The 22094-nt window shown below is 33.4% G+C and overlaps 1 protein-coding gene across 2 annotated transcripts; it reads left to right on the forward strand.

Annotated features, from left to right (window-relative positions):
• The first annotated feature begins 12947 nt into the window (after positions 1-12947).
• LOC141693391 (uncharacterized) lies at positions 12948-16976 on the forward strand. 2 transcript variants are annotated; one of them, XM_074498488.1, is made up of 5 exons: positions 12948-15074; positions 15159-15252; positions 15332-16157; positions 16386-16425; positions 16608-16976. In XM_074498488.1, the coding sequence occupies exon 1, from the start codon at positions 12970-12972 to the stop codon at positions 14014-14016; it is 1047 nt and encodes a 348-aa protein (XP_074354589.1). In that variant the 5' UTR covers positions 12948-12969; the 3' UTR covers positions 14017-15074; positions 15159-15252; positions 15332-16157; positions 16386-16425; positions 16608-16976. Both variants share the same exon structure in this region, with proteins under 2 accessions (XP_074354589.1, XP_074354590.1).
• The last annotated feature ends 5118 nt before the right edge of the window (positions 16977-22094 follow it).

The following is a 22094-nucleotide window of genomic DNA, read 5'->3' on the forward strand; positions in this document are numbered from 1 at the left end:
CACCTCTAGTGAAACCATTTTCAAGTAAAAACTCAGACAGAGTGTCATACCATGTCCTTGGGGCTTGCTTAAGACCATAGAGAGCTTTAAATAGGAAGTATACAAAATCAGCCAGATTTGGATCTTCAAAACCTGAAGGTTGTTCCACATACACTTCTTCTTCTAGCTCCCCATTCAGGAATGCACTCTTCACATCCATTTGATAAACTTTGAAGTCTGAATGTGCCGCGAATGCCAGAAACATCCTGATTGCCTCAAGTCTAGCTATTGGTACATAGGTTTCATCATAATCTATACTCTCTTCTTGAGAGTAACCTTTAGCTACCAACCTAGCCTTATTTCTCGCTATAATGCCATCTTCATCTAACTTGTTCCTGAATACTCATTTAGTGCCTATCACTGACTTGTTCTTTGGACAGGGTACCAGCTTCCATACCTTCCTCTCAAACTGATTGAGTTCTTCTTGCATAGCAATAACCCAATCTAGATCTTTAAGTGCCTCATTCACTTTCTTAGGTTCCATTTCTGAAAGAAACCCTGAAAAATGACATTCATTCTGAGTGGCATGTCTAGTTCTCACTCCTGTGTCAGGATCACCAATGATCAACTCAAAGGGATGGTCTCTGTTCCAAACTCTTTGTCGAGGCAGATAAGATCTTGAGGTTTCCCTTTGTTTAGCATGATGTTGAGTGTGAACTGTAGATCCTCTTCCTGCTCCCCCTGAGTTGCTGCCACCATGACTTGATGATTCTGATCTTTGTTTAGTAGTTCTTAAAGGTGTTCTTGTATGATTATCATAATCATTATTTTCACAATTACCACCACTTGATCCAGAATCAACATTGCCATGTATTTTAGGTATAGCTCTAGCAATCTCAGGTTCTACTATATCCAAAGGATCATCTGATAGATTTTTAAATTCCAGAGATTCAGAATCCTCTTCTCTTTGCAGGCTTGCCAACTTGTTGTCATCGAATGTTACATTAAGGCTTTCAATCACCTTCTGATCAGTAATCATATAAACCCTGTAAGCTTTAGATTCCAGAGAATAGCCAAAAAATACTTCAGCTTTAACATCAAACTTTCCTAGATGCTCATTTCCTTCTTTTAGCACAAAATATTTAGCTCCAAACACATGAAAGTATTTCAGTGTTGGTTTCTTGTCAGCCATAATCTCATAAGGAGTCTTGACATGATCTTTATTAATCAGGGTACGATTTTGAGTGTAACACACTGCGTTGACAGCTTCAGCCCAGAAGTAGGTGGGAAGTCTTGATTCACTTAGCATAGTCCTTGCGTCTTCAACCAAGGTTCAATTCTTCCTTTCTGCTACTCCATTTTTGTGTGGAGTTCTTGGGGCTGAGTATTGTCTCAAAATACCTTTCTCTGTATATAATTCATTTACAAATGCATTCTCGAATTATGTCCTATTGTCTGATCAGATCTTTCTTGTAATAACCCCAAAATTTTTGGACTTTTTGTAAACCTTATGAATAGTGATTTTACTGATTATGCTGAATAAGAAAACTTTTCATGCCACACAATGTAGCAGTTCTTTTATTGATATTCTGAGGTCTTATTAGTACTCTATATGGTATATAAGTGTATGTAGAGATCGTCAGAATCCAAATTCGAACACTTTGATTTTTCCTGAAAATCCACCAGATACCGAAAGAATTGAATATAAGGTAACATGATAAAAAGGATTTAAATTCAAGGATTTTTAGAGAGGATGATAAAAGGAATATAAAATATTGAGAAAGGTTTAAGGGAACCTAAGTAATAAGATCCCAGGTATGATCCCTCAAACGATAAACGAGAACTAAAGTTAAGCGAACCGTATAAAAGAAAAGCGGTCATTAACCAAGTAATTAGGGGTTAAACAAAGAGGTTAGTGGATGATGATGTCATCACACCAACAAGAAGAAGATAAGTGTAAGAGGATGACATGAGAAAGATGACATAGGCATGGTGACATAAGCATGACAAATGGAGGGATTGGTTGGTTGATTGTGAGCCACACAATTTTTACCATGATAACAATCTAATTAACAACAAAAGGAAGTAACCAAGCTAAACACCACACAAATCATTTAATCAAACTAGAAACATTTTTACTTCACTTTTCTTCCCTTGCTCTCGGCCAAAACCAGATTAGCAACTTAAAACTACCATATCTCCTTCAATACTCACTCAAATATTGTGTTCTATAGTTCGTTGGAAAGGTATGGAGATGGCCTACAACTCTTGTTCTCAAGTCTTGTCCAAATAAGCATGGTAAGACCCTCATTTTTACAGTTCGTTAAATCAGACTTTTAGAAACTTCAAAACCTAACTTTGCGTTCTTGATTTCCTTGGAAAGATCAAGCTTGTAGGAGGTTAGATTAAGGCTCCCTAAGGCTTCCTAGCAACTTAACACGTACCAAGGAAGGTATCAACTTCAAATCCTAGCTTTGATTTTATGATTCCATTAAGTTTTATTGAAGCATTGTTAGTATTAAGGTTTGATCTTTGATTATAAGTAGTTTTGGTGGATTTGTATTGGTTTTGAATATTGGGTCTTTGATTGGTTGGATAAATTGGTAAAACTTGGAGTTGGGGACTGAGTTTGTAGTATGATGGTTGAATATTGTTGTATTGGTGGTTGTGAGTGAATTGATGATAATTTAGAGTGTTAATTAAATTGGAAATCGCGTAAACATAGACGTCATAATGCCCGATTTTCCTTAACTGTTCTGTTCTTAACTTTAGGACCCGTGAACTCACTGAAAGATTTTAACCTTTTAGATGTTTGGATAGTTCATGTTACGAGCTTCGTTTTGATATGTGGTTCGCTTGAATCCGATGTACGGTTTAGGAGAAACGACCGTTTTAAGTAACGGCGTTTCGTGAACGAACCAATACCCCTCGCCTTACTTTGAAACCTTGGTTAAGGCCCTTAAATGACTAATTGGAGTATGAAACAATTATGTAAAGTGGACTAGGCAGTTGGTAGGGTATTCGCAAAAGTTTCGCCTTAAAATTCGTAACGGTTAATTTATTAAAAATGGTGGAGCCGAGGGTACTCGAACGACTTATGTGATTTATTAAGCGTAGAAATGACCATAAGCAAACGTTATGGTTCAATTGGTTAAAGTCTAGTTTCTTAAGCGACCGTGGTTTAATTCCGGCTTATGTTGTTGTTCATAGGTTACCGGACCCACTCTAAGCTTAAGTCTACCCCGGAGCACTCAGGCAAGTTTTCTACCCGTTATACTGTTGTTGTGATGTATATATGTATATGCATTATCTTGTGATAAGTGCATTATTGTTATTAGAAAATCTTGCGATATATTGGAGCATGTTGATATGATATATATGCATGTCTGTTTCGTAATCTTGATATCTAATTGTTGATTCAATTACTTATAAGTTGCATAATACCTATGCTAGAGATAAGCAGTAATTGCGTATACCCTTAGTATAGGGGACCCGAAGGTGAACATTTTTCTAAACCGGGAGTCGGTGTTCCCGAGTATATTATATGTATATTTTTATATATATATAAATAGTTTTCAAAACTATTAATCGAATAAGGTTTATTCGATAACTTTATTTATTTAATGAATATTATTTTAAATATTCATTCGAGGACTTATGACTCCGCTTTATTTTATTTAATGAATATTATTTTGAATATTCATTCGAGGACTTATGACTCCGCTTTATTTTATTTAATGAATATTATTTTGAATATTCATTCGAGGACTTATGACTCCATTTATTTTATTTAATGAATATTATTTTGAATATTCATTCGAGGGCTTATGACTCCGCTTCTTTTATTAAATAATATTCTTTATTTTATTAAAGAATAATGTTTAGATAATCAAACTTACTTTCGATGATTCAAATAAAGATCGTACTTTCGTATAAGCATATCTTTGGTTATTTATTATTCATTTCAAGTATGAGTTTTAAAACTTCTACTTCAATTATTTTTATAATGATTATCCTTATGGGAATATTATTTAAATAATAATATTTAGATATTTTCATATATATCGGGACTGATTTATTTTATTAAATCAGCATTACTCCAAACATTCTTAAAAATGTTTTCGAGTCTTCAAAATGATTTTAAAAGTCAGAGCGGATCCCAAAACTCGTTTTCAAATTTAAGATCTTCCTTTCGAAGGGGATTTAAATACTCTCTTAAAAATCTGAGGGATCCGGCTCCGTGATGTATTTTTATATTCGCAACAAGGTTGCTGTTTTGATAAAAAGGGTTTTTGATTACTTACCCAACACTCGGGAAGTAAAATTCTTGGAATGAGTTTAATCCATTAATAGGCATCGCCTGGGAAATATCGGTGAGCTTTCCTTTCCAACTAGATACGACTTCTTGGTGGAGCCGTATCAATAAGTTTCTACTTGGGGAAAGGGGGGACGAGCTTTACATTTCAGAGTCATGGATTTCATCTGAACTAGGAGTGGCGTAAGTGGTCGAGTGGCGCCAACCCAGCCATATTATATTGGCCCAAATGGCCTGGAAGTTCCGCTAAGATGGTCCATTCCTTAGGCGTCCAGGGTTCGGTTGACAAGTAAATCCGACTGTTCTCCTCTACATGTAGAAAATGGTGGGGTTGCACTACTGCGACTGATCATCGTAAGTGGTCTTCCTGGCGCGGCAAACTCCCGTAATGAGTTCATCATCCAGTTTGGATATTTCTGCAACACTACCCGGAGCTTTCGATCGAAAGGCTACGGATGGGTGATTACTGAAGTATTGACAGGGTCAAACAGTTATGATGATGTTTCCCTCAAATGAAGTATCTCGTAACTTCATTTCTTTTAAACAACATTTCAAAGATTGAATCTATTCAAGTCTTATCTTGTAGTCTCATCTATGTGATGAACTTTTGAAACTGGTTATAACTTGAACGGTGGTAGTTCAAGTAGTATTTGGAAAAGATATAAGTATATTGGGGTATCTTGTAACTTCATCTTTTTAACTTATATCTGGTTAATGATTATCTTATGCATGACTAAGATTTTCAGAAAAACGTTGAGACAAGGTTAGATATATAAGATCACCTTGCAACGATATTTTTATACAGTTATAAACTGGAACTCTGTGTATATTATACATGGCAGAGGATTTCAAAGATTTTGAAAAGTATATAAGTATATATACTGAATATTTTGCGACTTTGTCGCATTAAGATATCAAACTTGGTTCATTTCTTCTTGACCAAGACTTTCATGAGTACTATGAGAATGCTCATATATTGTTAATTATTATACATATTATTTCGGTGGGCTTGTTGCTCACCCTTGATTTTTTCTTTCATCACACAACATCTGATAGACAAGATGAACATGACCAAGCTCCCAATTCGCGAGCGGATAGGAAATGTTCTGCAGTTTCCTATAGGCGTTGATGTCGCTGTAGCGGAGGTAGGAACTACCAATAGGCTAGGCTTTCAACTTTTGATGTACCAGACTTATGTATCTTTATGAATTATAATAATGGCAAAAAAATGTAAATTTATTCAGAAACCCTTTTAAGGTGTAATGGCATATAATTGTGGAATAAAATGACTCGTGTTATTTTTGGATATTCATCTCTAAGACTATAACTTGTGGTGTGTGTGTTTATTGTGGGGTCACAGTACGGAGTTGTTGATTGTTTATTAAGATTGGGTGTTATTAAGCGAAATGGAACTCGTGACACCCCGGATCCCCGACCCCGGATTTGGGGGTGTTACAGAAATGGTATCAGAGCTAAGCGTTATAAACCTCAGAGATGATGTGACGTTAAAATAATAAGTTCACTAAGATAATAAGAACTCTTGTCAAGTTCATAGTCAGACTACCTAACGTAGTACTGACAGTTAAAACCCTTATGGGAACCCTTATAAATAACGTGATAGAAGCGTAGTTCGTTATCGTATATGGTAGCGGGACTCTGAACCCTGAGGTTGAGGAGCAACAACGCGATGATGTTTTATTACTTATTGGAGATCAGATTGTGGATCCGATAGAGCGTCCTAACGCGGGACCATATGATGTTAATATTGAGGATGTAGCGGTTGAGGATGTTGTCCCAAAAGGGATTGTTGCTGAGAAGGATCTCGTGGAGGATCCTAACAAGACTGAAGAGATGGTCGCTGAGGAATTGATAACCATGGTTAGAGCGACTACCAGAGGTAGGATTGGCCGGTCACTACCCGAGGTTCGTTCAAGTTTGTAAAGATAGTAGCCCCTTTAACGTGGCTTACTCGTAAGACTGAGAAATTTGAATGGACAGAGAAATATGAGAACAACTTTTAAGAACTGAAGCAAAGGTTGGTGACGACCCCTATGATGGCGTTGCCGGATGGAAAAGAAGATTTTGTGATGTGTAGTGACGCTTCGCATAAGGAATTAGGGTGCTTCTTATACAGCACAACAAGGTAATCGTGTACGCGTCAAGACAATTAAGGGAATATAAAATTCGATATCCCCACCCATGAGCTTGGGCTCATGGCAATAGTTTTGCCCTAAAGATTTGAGGCACTACTAGTATGGAGAGAAGTGCGAGATTTACATAAGCCATAAATGCTCTAGTACATTTTCACGCAAGAAGAGCTCAACATGCGCCAGAGGAGGTGGTTAGAGCTAATCAAGGATTATGATTATGAGATTATTTATCAGCCAAGTAAAGCCAATGTGGTTGCTAACGCCCTTAGTAGAGAGGAGAGACTCAAGATGAAAATGTCTTTGGGAGAGTTGATAAGAGATTTTGAGAAAATGGAAATAGAAATGAAGGTAACCGGAGCCGGTACCGAAAAGCTGTTTGAGATTGCAATAAAGCCCGAATTATTGGAGAAGATCATATTGTGCCAAGAAAAAGTGATGAATAGAGGCAGAGAATCAATGACCGGAGAAGAGATTAATACCTAGAAAGATGATGAGGGAATAATGAGGTATCCCTACAGAATTTGGGTTCCAAATGTTCAAGAGCTTAAGGACTGGATCTTAGATGAAAGTCATAGTTCGAGGAATAAAATTTAGGGCAAACCCTGAATGTGATAGTCAGGGAGGATGCCATCAAGATAGAAGGAACCCATAACATAATGAAGTGGAAAATGAGGATTTAAAACATGTAGGATGACCCCGATTATGGGGAGGATGAGAAAACATTTCATATGGAGAAAACAGAAGTCGAGCAAGATAGGGAGAACCAGGATGGTACTCCTATGGGGCAATTCATGGACCTGCCTAAACAAAACTTATACTTTTATCCCTAACCACCACCCTGAGGAAGCAATACAGTGGGAAATTCTTTCAGGACCTTTAAGTCGCTAAGCTCTCAGAGTTCCAAGGAACAAGCTGAGCTAGCCGAGGCAAGAGCCTAGCTAAAGGAAATAGAGGAATGATTTTATATTCTAAATGATTGATGAAGCGCAAAATACTGTTTTTGTCACTTACCTTCCTAAGAGAGAGGCCACCCGTTGGTGAAAGGCCAAGAAAGGCACGGAGCCCGAGGTTATAATAAACTGATTAAAGTTCAGACACTTGTTTTCAGGAAAGTACTTCCCAAGGTTATGGAGGTAGTGTAAAAGCTTTAGAGCCAGAACAAAAGCGGACGAGTATGATGAATTATGAATCTAATTTGTAAAAGTTGTCAAGATTCGTTCTGAGGACACGAATCCAGAATGACGGGATGTTTGAAATCAATGCTTATGTTGTGTTGGTTCATGTAATGGTTGTAATGGAAACGAAAAAAAAGACTGAAAAGGGAAGGAGTATGAAGGGATATAAAGGAAATAGAGTTGAGAAGTGATAAGGGAGTTAGGTATGGGAAACCCTAATAAACCCTTGTAATAAATATAGAGAAGTATGTCATCATCAGCGCGATGGTGACTGATCATGAGATAAATTCAAGGTTTGAAGGCGTAAGCGATACGTAAAGTTAATTCCCTTGAAGTTGACAGTATTCGATGAAAATTTGAGATAGATCGATTGATTAATAAGGAAACACGAATGGATTGAGGAGACAAGAAAGTAAGAAATTAGGAAAATTGGATGAAGGAAGTGACCTTCAAGAATGTGAAGTGTAAGACCGGGGGCATGATACCCAGAAAGGGAAACGCCAGGTATGAAAGATATCCCAACATTGAGATGACTGTTGAGATAAATAAAAGAGGTAAATGAGTAGTTAGAACTAAAAGGTTCACGTTGAACATGACCAACATCTTCTAGAACATCCCTGTTATCATTACTGAATCAAGCAAGAAAAGCGGATAACCGTTCTTATCTTTTGGAGGCCATATTGATTGACCTCATTTTGAATACAGATGTTATTATGAAATTAGGCATATACTATCGAGGTGGGAATGATTGAATAAGATACCCTTATCAGGGATATATGACTTGATTTATCCATGGAAGGATGCATGTATTTTTTTTAAAGGTGGAATTAAGGATAGAACATCGGTAACTTAAAATGAATCCTAGGGGAATGCATAAAGGTTGGCATTTCACCCTTAATAGGGATAGTATGAGTTTTGACAGTATGAATTGGGAAGGATTAAGGTAACAACAACCTTTAAGGATCAGTGGAGAAATTTTTCAGAAGTATATAGACAATGATTCTGGTATTAGTAAATGGTATCTTGATATGCCCTATGCCTAGGGTGTACCTGATGAAGGATTTAAGGATAACCTTAGAGGTTTTACAAGGAGAAAAGGTAATATTCAAAGTTATCAAGAATATAAATTTTGATGAAGGAAATATGACGTAATTATAATAATGCCAGGTGGGGCACGTGTTAAACCACAAGAAAGTATGGATCGAACCAGTAAAAGTCGAAATTGTTCAAGGCAATTAGGACCTAATATAAAAGATGTCCTAAGTATGATCGAGAGTCAGTCGTGACAATGATTAACCTCTAAAGACTAAGGCAATAACTTATGGAAAAATGGTGATATTTTTTTCACTCATCAGATTTTAAGGAAAACATCTTCACATAAGCAGTGATTGAAATGAGGTAGAAAATTTATTTGGAGGTGGTTAAAATGACATTGATTGTAAGGAAATATTACTATCAGGAAAGGCCAAAGAGGTGGCCGACACTTTAAGTGTAAGAAGACAATTATCGGCGCTCGTGCCAGAGGAATACAGTGATAATGGTTAAAGCCGTGAAGATTGTATTATGGTTTGAAAGATTGACATTCCTTCTGATGATTGTGCGATACTCAATCGTGATAGTAGTTTGGTAAAGATTTAATTTATGAAATCGCCGTGAGCGGGCTATCTATCTTATAAGGTCATATCTTGAGATAATCCAGGACCATGTTACGAAAGGACTAAATGAACCTTTGAGCTTAATGTCTCCTAATAAAGACATATGGTTAATAATGGTATTAACCTGTTGTAACGACCGAGAAATTACGCTTGTATTATATCATAATAAAGATAAATTATGTGTATTATTATGTGATTAAATGAGTTGAGTCATGAAACCCTAACTGCTATGTGTTACGTGTTGTCTGTTTTGATTCAAACGTGTTTTGTATATTTATTGAGTGTTTTATCGTAAGTTATATATTTTATATCAAAACCCGTACAGCTTAAAACTATGTTTTGAAAGCCCGTATTTCAAACAAAATCATTGGCCCTATTTTGCCAAAAATGCCCTATTCCATATCGCTATTCTGAACCCCTAGACGTTTTACGAATTTACCTTTTTCGCGAAAAACGACTTTTCCGGACCCTTTTGGGTACCAAAACCCCCAAAAAATCACATTTTTATTTTCATATCATCATAAAATTATCATACATTATTTTTCTTTGCATTTTTGTAATATTCACAATTTTTGGGAATTTTTAGCATTTATTTTGTATTTATTAAATATTTAAAAATTCAATATTAATACCCAAAATTTATAAAAATTGGGACCAAATATTTTTATTAGGAGTGTAATTAGCCCCTTAATTTTATTTAGGGGTATTATTTTCACACATATAAATACCTGATTTATTGTTAATTATTCAGTTAATTATAATTAAAAATCAGAAAAAAATAACAAGAAAAGGAATTAGGATTTGTGGGTGAAGAACAGGGCAGAGAATCAAAGCCAATTTTGATCGTGATTCTGTTAACCAAATCAGTCATGTAAGTAGTCAAATTGAAGCTTGTGATTCGTAGTTTTTGATTATGTAAACGTTTTTGTTGTTGAATTTCTTGATTTTAATTTCATAATTTTGAGTTTATTGTTCGAATTCGGGTTTTGATTATGGCTGCTTGTTTGATGTTATTGTTGTTGGGGATGATTAGATCGTCAAAAACCGAGTTGATTAACCCCGGTTTCGACAGTTGTTGCTTCGGGTTTTGTCTCGCCGGAAAGCGGCAACGCCGCCGCTGTTCTTCGCGGTTCCGGCGTCGTGTTCGACGAGGACGAAGGGGAAATAGAAGGGGACGTCGTCTGTGTTGCTGTACACCAGGAATGAGGAAGAATCGAACTGGAATCACGACATTTGGCCGGGTTTTCTCGCCGGAACGATCACCGGCGGCGGAGCCGCGGTGATGTTCTTCGTGACCTGATAACCCGGAGTCGACCCGGTTTGCAACCCGGTTTCGACCCAGGATTGATCCATGAAAATCCTAACCCTGTTTCCGTGTTGTGTTTCTGATATTTTAATATTTATTCTATTTTCTAAAAATCAGAAAATTAGTTTTAGTAATTCTAAAAATTAAATAAAAATCAGTTTTAAATTCTGAAAAATCTTATAGTTAATTTCTAAATTATTTTATTAAATTATAAATTCGAATTTAATTATTATCTAATTATTTATTAGTTATCTAATTAATTAATAATTAGGTAATTAATTAATAATTAGGTAATTAATTAATAAATAAGGATTAAAAATAATTTAATAATGTGATTAATAATCTAATAAATAGTTAATATTACGAGTAACTCGTATTTATACGAGTAGTGATTCGAAAATTAGAATTATTATTCGAGCGATAATTTATTCGAAGAAGGTCGGAATAATTATTCTTATCGTATAATTAAATACCGATAATTAATTGATTAACGAATCGTATAATTTACAATAATACACTACAAGAAATCTGACATTTGCCTACCAATATTTTACCTACCAATATTTATTGGTAGGTAAAATGTAGTTTTACCTACCAATATTTATATGCAAAATATATTAGTAAGTAAATATTACATATTTTGTAGAATTTTTTTATTTTAATTTTAACATTAATCTCTCTACACCTTCCTATTATGTTTTCATTTTCTTAAGCAAATAAATAATAACGTGTAAGGTGATGTGGAAATACTATCTCAAATATCCTCCTACAAATAAAGTGAAAATTTTAAATAATTTCCATCTCATCACCCAACTAAACATATCGAGTCCCATCTAAAGCAATTAAAAAATAAAACTTGTGTTCTTACTTCCCCAAAATTGACACCCGGTTTGCTCTGCACCCACAACCATCCAGGCGCTTCCCCTCCTCCTGCCAAAAAGGTAATTATTTTTTCATGAATTTCTCTTACTTACTCATCTAGATATATGCATATATATTAGCGATTCTGAACATTAAATATGGAGATGAATCATGATTTTCTAGTTTAGTGGATAAGTTTATGGGATGAGATTTTGATTGAGTTCATGGATTTTTCTCAAATGTCAATTAAACTTTAATACTTGATATACATAATATGTATATATATATTATTGTAATTCTGTATATATATTTGTGTATTATGAGAACTGGGATATGTGTAAGTTCAACGGAAAAGAAATTATATTACTGTTTGGTATAATCAATCTCATATGTAGAATCTTAAATTAACAGAATTTAAAATAATATTCATGTTAGACAATATATATTTGCATATACTTATGTTTGCATTTTGTGATATATGCCTCTGTTTTTTTTGTTTAAGAAATTATATTGCACTTACATGTTTCTATAGAAAAATTAAGTTTATGAAATTAGATTATAGCTGTACTTTAAATTTAAAATTAGTTATTTCAGATAATTTGTGGAGTGAGGAACTCAAACTTGAAATATTACATGCAAATACCAGGGTACAGAGACTGCTACCCTGATAACCAAGTACCATCCAACTTTATATAGCTATATGCCCATCCAATTTTTTATTATAAACAATGGTCTTGGAAATTGCAATTTTTAACTAGTAAATTTTATTTAGTTTGTTTTGTTGTCGTTCCTGCAGTGAATGCATATTGTGATGTATCTTATTTGTTTATTAAAAATTGATTGTCTTTTTAAAAATTAGAAATTGAATTTTCTTGTATTATTTTTACTTAGAGTTTAATTGTTAAAAAAGTACTTTAAACTAGTAAATGTGATCCTTGCTTATATATTTGTTTAGAGGATGTTGGAAGTGAATAATAGACTAAGGTCAGCATAAAAATATGATAATTGTATACTTATGTTAATTGTATGTTCTTTAAAATTTTTTGTTTATGTTTGTTTCTAAAAAGACTAAAAACCTATTTGCTTCAGGAAGGACATGGATCGTTCATGGATAGACCTACCGGATAAGTTATCAGAGGAATACACAAATGGTATCACTGATTTCATTAGTATGACAAAGAAGTTTATAGACTCTAAAGGGTTGGTGTTATGTCCTTGTTGTCGATGTGTGAATAAACAATCACAGAAGATCAATGTGATTAAGTTCCACTTGGTTACCTATGGTTTTTTAAGTACTTACAAGAAATGGTGTTATCATGGAGAAAAAATTGATCAAATGAAAGAAAAAATCATATTTAATACCCAAGATGAAGATGATGACATAAAAGGAGAACAAGATGATTTAGCTGCAGGTCTTAATGATGCCTTCAACAATAAGTATGTTGACATTGGTCCAACTACTGATTTTGCAGATGATTCTCCATTTAACGTGGATGATAAGTATGATTCCTTGCTTATATCTCTTCATATGCCTTTATATGATAATTGTAAAGAATTTTCTGTCCTAAGTGTTGTGGTAAGGTTAATGAATGTTAAGGTGCTTAACAAACAGACAGATAAAGCAGATAAAGCATTTAATGATATGTTGAAGTGTTTCAAGGCGATGTTGCCTGAAGGTAATAATTTTCCAGAGGACTATTATCAGACTAGGAAGCTTCTTTGTGATGTGGGCTTAGGATATGAACAAATTGATGTATGTCAATTTGATTGTGCTTTATTTTATGGTGAGAATGCAAATGCTTTGTTATGTCCAATATGTCAGTCAAGCCGTTATGTACGAAATAAAATCCCACATAAAAGACTTAGATGGTTTCCACTAAAGGCTCGACTCAAAAGATTGTTTAGCTCTAAATTTACTTCAAAAGACATGCGATGGAATAAAGATGTACGTAAAGAAGAAATCGGTGTGTTACGTCATCCGGCTGATGGAATGGCTTGGAAGCATTTTGATAATACATACCTTGACTTTGCTAAAGATTCTAGGAGTGTTCGAATGGGGTTGGCATCAGATGGGTTTGACCCTTTTTCAAACCTTTCATCAACCTATAGTTTGTGGCCAGTAATATTAATTCCATATAACATGCCACCTTGGGCTTCCCCAAATGGTACAAACTATCTAATGTCTTTATTAATTCCAGGTCCTAGATCTCCTGGAAAAGATTATGATGTGTTCTTGCAGCCATTAATTGATGAACTTAAGGAGTTATGGGATGGAGTAGATGCATATGATTCATATGGTGCGTGTACTTTTAAACTTAGAGCTGCAGTATTATGGACAATTAGTGATTTTCCAGCTTATGCCTATCTATCTGGATGGAGCACTGCTGGAAGATTAGCATGCCCAGTTTGTTTAGAGGATACTAGATCTCGAAGAATCACTGATAAGAAATGTTTTATGGGACATCGATGTTATTTAAAGGTGAACCATCCATGGCGAAGGAGCAAAGAATATGATGGATCTACTGAGTTACGTGGTCCTCCAAGAAATTTTACAGGTGAAGACATTTTAAAATAGTTGGAGGAAGTTCCCACACGTACAACTGGTAAAGCACCAAGTAATTCTTCAAGAAAACGTAAACGTGGGGCTAAAAAGTTAAATTGGTGTAAAAGAATTATTTTATTTGACTTGCCATATTGGTTAAAGCTCTTGTTGCGGCATAATCTTGATGTGATGCATATTGAGAAGAATGTCTGCGATAACATTATTGGTACACTTTTAGATATTGAAGGTAAATCAAAAGACAATTTGAAAGCTCGTAAAGATTTGGAAGATTTAAACATTCGTGAGGAGCTTTGGTTGAAAAAGACAATTAATAATAAATATGAAAAACCCCATGCTAGTTATACTTTTACTAAAGAAGAATGCACAAGTTTTTGTCAATTTATTAGAAGTGTAAGAGTACCAGATGGGTATGCTTCAAATATCAGTCGATGCGTTACCGATAATAACAAACTCAAAGGATTAAAAACTCATGATTTCCATATTTTATTTCACAAGATATTACCGGTTGCATTACTCCCTTATCTTACGAAGAATATACGTGGTACATTGATTGAGTTATGCCAGTTCTTTCAAAAATTATGTTCCAAAACAATACTTATATATGATATTGAAGAATTGAGGCAAGGAATTGTTATAATTTTGTGCAAGTTGGAGAAGATATTTCCCCCATCCTTTTTCACTATTATGGTACATCTTTGTGTACACCTGCCTGATCAAGTGTTACTAGGTGGCCCAGTTGCTCCAAGATGGATGTTTGGCACAGAACGCCACATGGGTTTGTATAAATGATATGTGAAAAATATGGCTCGACCAGATGGTTCAATTGCTGAAGCTTTTGTGGTAGACGAAGCTGTAAGTTTTTTATCCAGATATGTTTCTAATATAGAAACAAGATTTAATAGACTTGAACGTAATTGGGATTTACCTCTTCCAAATCATCATATGGACATTTTTAAGTCCAATGTCCGTCCATTAGGAGCAGCTTCTATCAAATTGCTACAAAATTGGAAGAATATCATTCAGTGGTATATATTAAACAATTCTGCTGATGATATCCAAGAATATTTGGAGTAAGCAATGAATTGTATAATTTTATTATTTCATTTTAAATATTTAAATATATATCTTATTGAGATTTACTACATTGTATGCAGTGAGCACAAAAAGTTATTGCAAGAAAGAGGCATTTCATATTCAGATATTGACGTGAAGCAAAGAGAAGAATTCCCATCTTGGTTCAGAATAAAGGTCAGAATCTGTTTTAATAAAATATTAACATGTTATGTGATCATTCATAAATGTATAAATGTCTTTTTTTCTTTTGTAGATATCTCAAATGCAAGTGCAAAATTCAGCTGTTATCAATGATGATTTGTACTCTTTATCTCAAGGTCCATTAGAACGATATCATAGTTATCAAAGCTATGTTGTAAATGGTGTTAGATTTCGTTGCAAAGAGTATGATGATACTCTTAAAACACAGTATTCTGGAGTTTGCACAGAAGGTGATCATGAAAATGAGAATCTTATATATTATGGGGTCTTGATTGAGATTTTAGAATTGTCATTTCTTTTGGATCGGAAAGTTTTCTTATTCCACTGCAAGTGGTATAACTCTAGTCTCAAGTGCAGAACAATCTACGTGGATAATAATCTTACGTCCATTAATACATCAACTGATTGGTACACTAACGAACCTTTTATTTTGTCAACTCAAGCTTAACAAGTCTTTTATCTCCTTGATATGAAACATGGTTCAAGTTGGAGGTTTGTTCAAAAAGTAAATCATCGTTCTATGTATGACATTCCTGAAACATCTGAAGCTGTTAATGATTTATCGAATAATGATGTATTTCAAGAAGAAGAGTCGGTTCATTTGCCATCTTTTCAACCAGTTGAGGATTCAATTGAAAGTTCATCATTAGTTCGACGAGATGTTACATCTTTAAGTCTCTCCGACAAACTTGTTGCTGATTTATTTTCCAAAAATGAATATCAATCTTCTCGTGATGATGATGAACTAGATGGAACTGAAGAAAATGAGATTTACGATGATGGAAATATATTCTTTGATGATGAATTAATTTTTACAAGCGACAACGAGGATGAAGAGACTGAAACAGAATTAGATTCCTAATATTATGGATTCTCAGGTAATTGCAGTGAGGTTATTTAACTACTTTCTTTATAATATTGCATAATCCATTACTACTGGTCTACTGATTTCCTAACCTTTTATTTTTTATGAACTTGCCATCTGTTACAGCTTTATTTGTAGTTGGTAAAGTTTCACTTGTCTCTCTGTTGGTATTGAGGATAACTGTGAAATAGGTGCATAATGTTTATATACTTTATCTGATGATAAATCTTGTTGTCTTCAGGCTATTGAATTTATCATACAGAAGTCTGAAAATGAGCAAAGTATGTATGGTAGAGTAACATTTATTTTTTCTCTTCATTTGAATCTCTATCTAATGTTCCTTTTTTGGGCGTACATAAATTTAAAATGACTATGAAGATGCTGGCTGTTTTTTTCTGGGAGTTTGTAGGCTATGTACTTTTTTGGCTGTTTTAATAAATTTTACAAATCTGTATGTCTGCAGCGTTGCGAGAGGCGAGATTATGCTCATTTGTGCTCTTATTTCGAGGTTCCTATGCAGGTGGTTGCATCACAGCAATGTAAAGGCTTATAATTAAAAAGAGTATGACATTTTGGTTGATGACTTGTCTCAGAACTTTAAATATCAACTCTTTGATTTAATTGTGCTCCTAATATTGTTAAATATGGATCTTGGGAGTGTTTCTATGCTCAGTTTTATTGATAGGCACCTCCATGGTTTTTCTGGTTATGTGGCTGTGTTCCATTGATTTTTGGTAATCTTTTGGAATTATGCAGGTTCCAATAGTCTGCAATAACTAGTTTATTGTGTACTGGATAGGAAAATTACTGTTTGGCATCTGATTTTTATCGTTTTGCTATTCTTGCTATTCATGCGGCAAGTTATCCTGAGGACAGGGGTTGATACAAGCTCCTCATTTAAGTAGACCTGTATCTTAGTCCACTATTATAAATTTACATCTTACAACAAAAAAGACATTAATTTATTAAATTTGTATGCTACAAAAAATATCATTTGAGATATATTGATTAGTTTTGTTGTTTTCAACTATTTTAATTCTTATTTGTTAATGAGCAGGAGCAATAGCTAAAGGGGTAAGATTTAAGACCTAAGTATTTTATAAAAAAAACTTTTATTTGTTAATATGTCAAATATATTAAAGTTAGAATTTTGTCTTAAAATATTTAGTTCTAATATTTTTAAAATATGCATATGAAGAACTACCGTACATGTTTTACAAATTAATAATGGGACCCAAATATGAAATATTCTTACATTACATTTATTCTATATACCATGTTTTACCGTCTTTGTCAAACTTACTAGATTTTTATCGTTAAATAGAAATATTATAATTAAAAAATATTTATAATTTTAATTACTAAAAAATTATGTTTAATTTACCTTAAAATATTTTTTTAAAATTTATAAATAATTATTAATTTCTCTAATTATCTATTAAAACTTGATCAAGTACAAATTTGTCACAAGAGAACACTTTAGTTTAGTGTTAAAAAGTACAAAATTCTTTTCGGATCTTTTTCTACTAACAATTTGGTATAAGATATGATTAGGCGAATAATTAGTATTTGAATATACTCCCTCCATCCCATTTTAGTTGTCACATTTCCTTTTATAGAAGTCAAATTGACCAATTTTTGACCAAAGATTAAACATTATTCTTATATTATTTCAAAAAACTAAAAATTATATATTAAAGTAGATTAAATCTACTTTCCAGTGATGCAATTTTTTTATTTTGTTCAATCATAAATAATTATTAATAAATTTTGGTCAAATTTAAGTCAATTTGACCGGCACAAATCCAAATGTGACAACTAAAATGGGATGGAGGGAGTAATATTTGGTACACCTATACAAAAGTACACGAGCAAGTAAAAAAACGAATATATTTAATATCGAGTTTGCTTTTTTGATATAAATACACGACACGAAACCTAAATACATGAATAATTAACTATTTTTTAAAAAAGATTATATTTATATATTTTATAGAAATGCACCTTCCAATACTTCTGTCATAGCTTGTGCCACATGATGACATTGAAAGTATACGGTTAAATCTCTTTAAAGTAACAGACTTATGACTGAGAAACATAATCGCAAGTAAAAATTTATCGTCCCTACTTTTTGTTGTAACCGGAAAAAAATATTATTTTCACTAAGTTTATGACGCGAGACGATTTAATGTTAATTAGTGCATATTCGAATAATTGATATTTCATTTTTTTTCTTATCTAAAAAGAGTTGATTTTTAAAAAAAAATATCAAAGTGTATGAAACATGGTTCAATATATTTTGTATTCAGTACTTAGTTGTTTTTGAATTTTTTTTTCGCAAAATATGGTTTGTAACTTTGCAACTATATGTACAACTGAAATTACCTCAAAGCCCGATTGGAAAATTAGCTTTTTGGCCAAATATAACTGTTTAATCAAATTAGAGGTTTAATCATATAAAACCTCTAATATTAGTGTTCGGTAATTAGCATTTTGAAATGGTTTTTTTGTCCTAACAAGCTAACTTCAAAAAGCTACTTAGAAGAATTTCTTTAAGTAATAGAAAAAATTAATACAAACATTTATTTACCAGCAATTTTATTCGAAACAACTTTATTAAATCGGCAGTTGACTCAATTAACTAGTCAAAATAATTATTTCATATGGTTACAACTAACGGATAAATACCAAACATGGTCAAAATCAATCACAACTGCAGTTTTAAAATTTATTAATTATATGATCATTTTTGTTGCTTAAAAAATTGTACTCGTTAAATAAAATGTAATCTTAAGTGTAATGAATACTACAAACCTTATTTTATAAATAGTAAAATTGAATAAAAAGTAGAACAGGTAAAATAACTGAAATATTTTTGGCTGCATTCGAGATTACTTCTAGTTGTATCGAGTTGCAAAACTGTATTTTTGCAAAAATTTGAAAAATCGTATTTTGGCAATTAAAAAAACTTAGTTTTACAAAAATGATTTAAAAAACATATTTATCGAAAAAGCTCAAAACCTTTTTATGCACCCATCATATATAATAGGGGGAAAATTATTTTTTAGTTTGGCGCTCAACTTTCCCACCACTTTTCTTTATCATTTTAGATATCCTATTCAACTATTTATGCGGCACATGTTTACCAGGATCAGTTAATATCAAAAGTAAAGTAATGATAACGTTTATCACTCCTCAAATATATAGTCCACGTTCTATCCCTGCCAGTCCTTCATTCATCTTTCAACCTCTAAAACTGCTTATAACTTGTAAGCTATCTTTCCATTTTCTCTGTTTTCTAATCTCTCTCAAAATATATATTAACTTATTCTATATGTATAAGATATCATGCCACCGGGACGCAGTAAAAGACGATATAGTTTGCCTGGAAAACAAGAATTGCCTATCAATGATACTAGTGCTTTTGTCGCACAAAGAGAATTCATTAATGATTCCGCTGGTAAAAATCCACAAGTTTCTCGTCGCATAACTCGATCTAATATTCAGAGCCAACAAGTTGAATCCACTGCACAACCTATCCGTAAAGATGAACATAGTGGAACTAACATACCCCCCAGTGGACAAACTGAACAACATGAGGCCTCTAGTGTACACAGTGAAGAACCAAAAAGCACTATGTCTTCTCAAGCACGATTTGGTAGTATTTTGTACAATATATTTATATTATATATACAATAGCTTACTTCTTATTATGGAATATATATCCATGTAGATCAAAATGTAAGGCACAATCCCCGTAAAGCAACTCGGGGTATGACGACTTCGAAGATGGCTAGGGCAGCCTCAACAGGAAAGCTGTCTGTAATTTTTGATGCAAATTGCAGGCAATCAATATGTACTAATGCTGAGAGGTTTAATAATGAGATTGGATTTATTGTTCGTAATTATGGAACATTTTCTTATATATATTGGAGACTAGTCCCGGAGCACATTAGAGCACCATTGCGAAACTATCTCCTGGTAAATTATTTTACACTAACTATTTTATACATTGGGTGAGCATATAAGTTACACACGCTGCCTACAGTACAATCTTTTTAGATCCTGTTGGTTTATCTTGTATTCTGTTAACTTTTTCCCAATACATATCTATATAAAGATTGATTCATAAATGTGTAAACCATTGAATGTACTATTCATAAAGTTTTTTGTTTTACAGGAGAATTTTGACGTTGACTTACGTGATGAGACAACTAAACTATGTATCGATGAGCAAATGAGGAGAGTCTGGAAGAACTATAAATACAAGTTACATTCATACTTCAAATCTATTGGGGGTAAAACCGATTTGGTGACGGCTAAAAAAAAGCGACATCCAGACTTCAAAGATAACCAACAGGAAGAGTGGGAAAGGCTATGTGATGGCTGGAGTTCAACTCAATTCCAGGTTACTTGTATTTTGTAAAAATAATCACTATATAGATTTATTATATGCGTTAACAATATTTTGATTTCCTATTTTTTTTATCAGGAAAGAGCTATAAAGAATACCATCAATCAATCCAAAAAAAAATGGAATTCTAAAAATGGGTCAGTTTCCACAGTGAGACATCATATTCGACGTGGAATGGAATTAAGCTCTTCAACCGGACAAATTGAGACTTGGTGTCAAAATCATTTCGAAGAGAATGGATGGACCGGGCCAGAACTTGAGAATTTATATGTAAGTAGTCGCTATCTAGTTTTCAACTCACAGGTTATATATTCTACTTATGAACAATGTTATCAAAAATGTTTTGTGATGCTTACTCTAAGTAATTTGTTGTTTTAATGTATTGTACTTACCTTTATTTCACTTTATTATAATTGTTATCAATTTAATGTTATTAGGGGGATATGATGAATCTAAGAGAAGCATATTCACCGAAAGAATTGTCGGACAAAGAAATATTAGAATTGGTACTTGGTCATCAATCTGTATATTTGAGAGGATGGGGACGTTCTGCTAGGAGCAAAATTGCAAAATCATCTCATGAAACTAGTACTCAGACTAGCCAGCCAACCTATCAAGAGATGGTTGAACAACTTACTGAAGCCAAAAGTCTTCTCACTGAAGTTGTTGACATTCTACGCAAGAACAACCTTATACCACAGTCTGCAAAATCTCCAACCAATGAAGTATCTGATGGTCATATGGAAAACTCAGGATGATTTCTAGATTTAGATATTTTGTTTTTAAGTATTGTTTGAACATTTCAATTTATGTTGCTCATTTAACTATTTAGGTTTTCATGTTTTTCATTTCACTTCGTTAAATATTAATGAAATTAATGCTTAGTATTATTGTGATTATATTTTTTTAGCGAGTAAATAAATAAAAATATAAAAAAACAAAAAAAATTAATACATCAAAATATAATAAATAGCTAAAACTAGAAAAATTATAATTGGCAAATAAAATAGTGCCACGTGGCTTGTTTTCTAAACGCCAAGTATTATAACATGGTCCCCGAAAAATAGATGGAGGTGCCACGTGGCCATCTATGATGCGCCACGCGGATGCTGATAAGGCGTCACATGGATGATGACAAGACGCCACGTGACATGCCAACAAGGAGCCACATAGACCATCCTAGTCATTGCATGGGCCATGAACACATCAGCTGTTGACTTGTTCTCATGTGGAGCCCATAACATTTTACTTACCAATATATGGATATGTAGGTAAATATCCTTTCTCTACAAACTTTTACCTACCACTCGCTACCAATAATTTATTAGTAGGTAAATGTTATTTACCTACAAATATAGTAGTTTTACCTACATATACAATTGGTAGGTAAAGATCAATTTTCTAAGTACTTCCTGTGTGGCGACCACAGGAGGAATTCACTTAGAACTGTCTAACTTCTCTGTGGCGACCACAGGAGAAGTATACTTAGAACTTTTCTAAGTTAACTTCTCTGTGGCAACCACATGAAGAGTATAC

This window comes from Apium graveolens, chromosome 10, assembly GCF_009905375.1.
Source record: "Apium graveolens cultivar Ventura chromosome 10, ASM990537v1, whole genome shotgun sequence".
Taxonomy (NCBI): Eukaryota; Viridiplantae; Streptophyta; class Magnoliopsida; order Apiales; family Apiaceae; genus Apium; species Apium graveolens.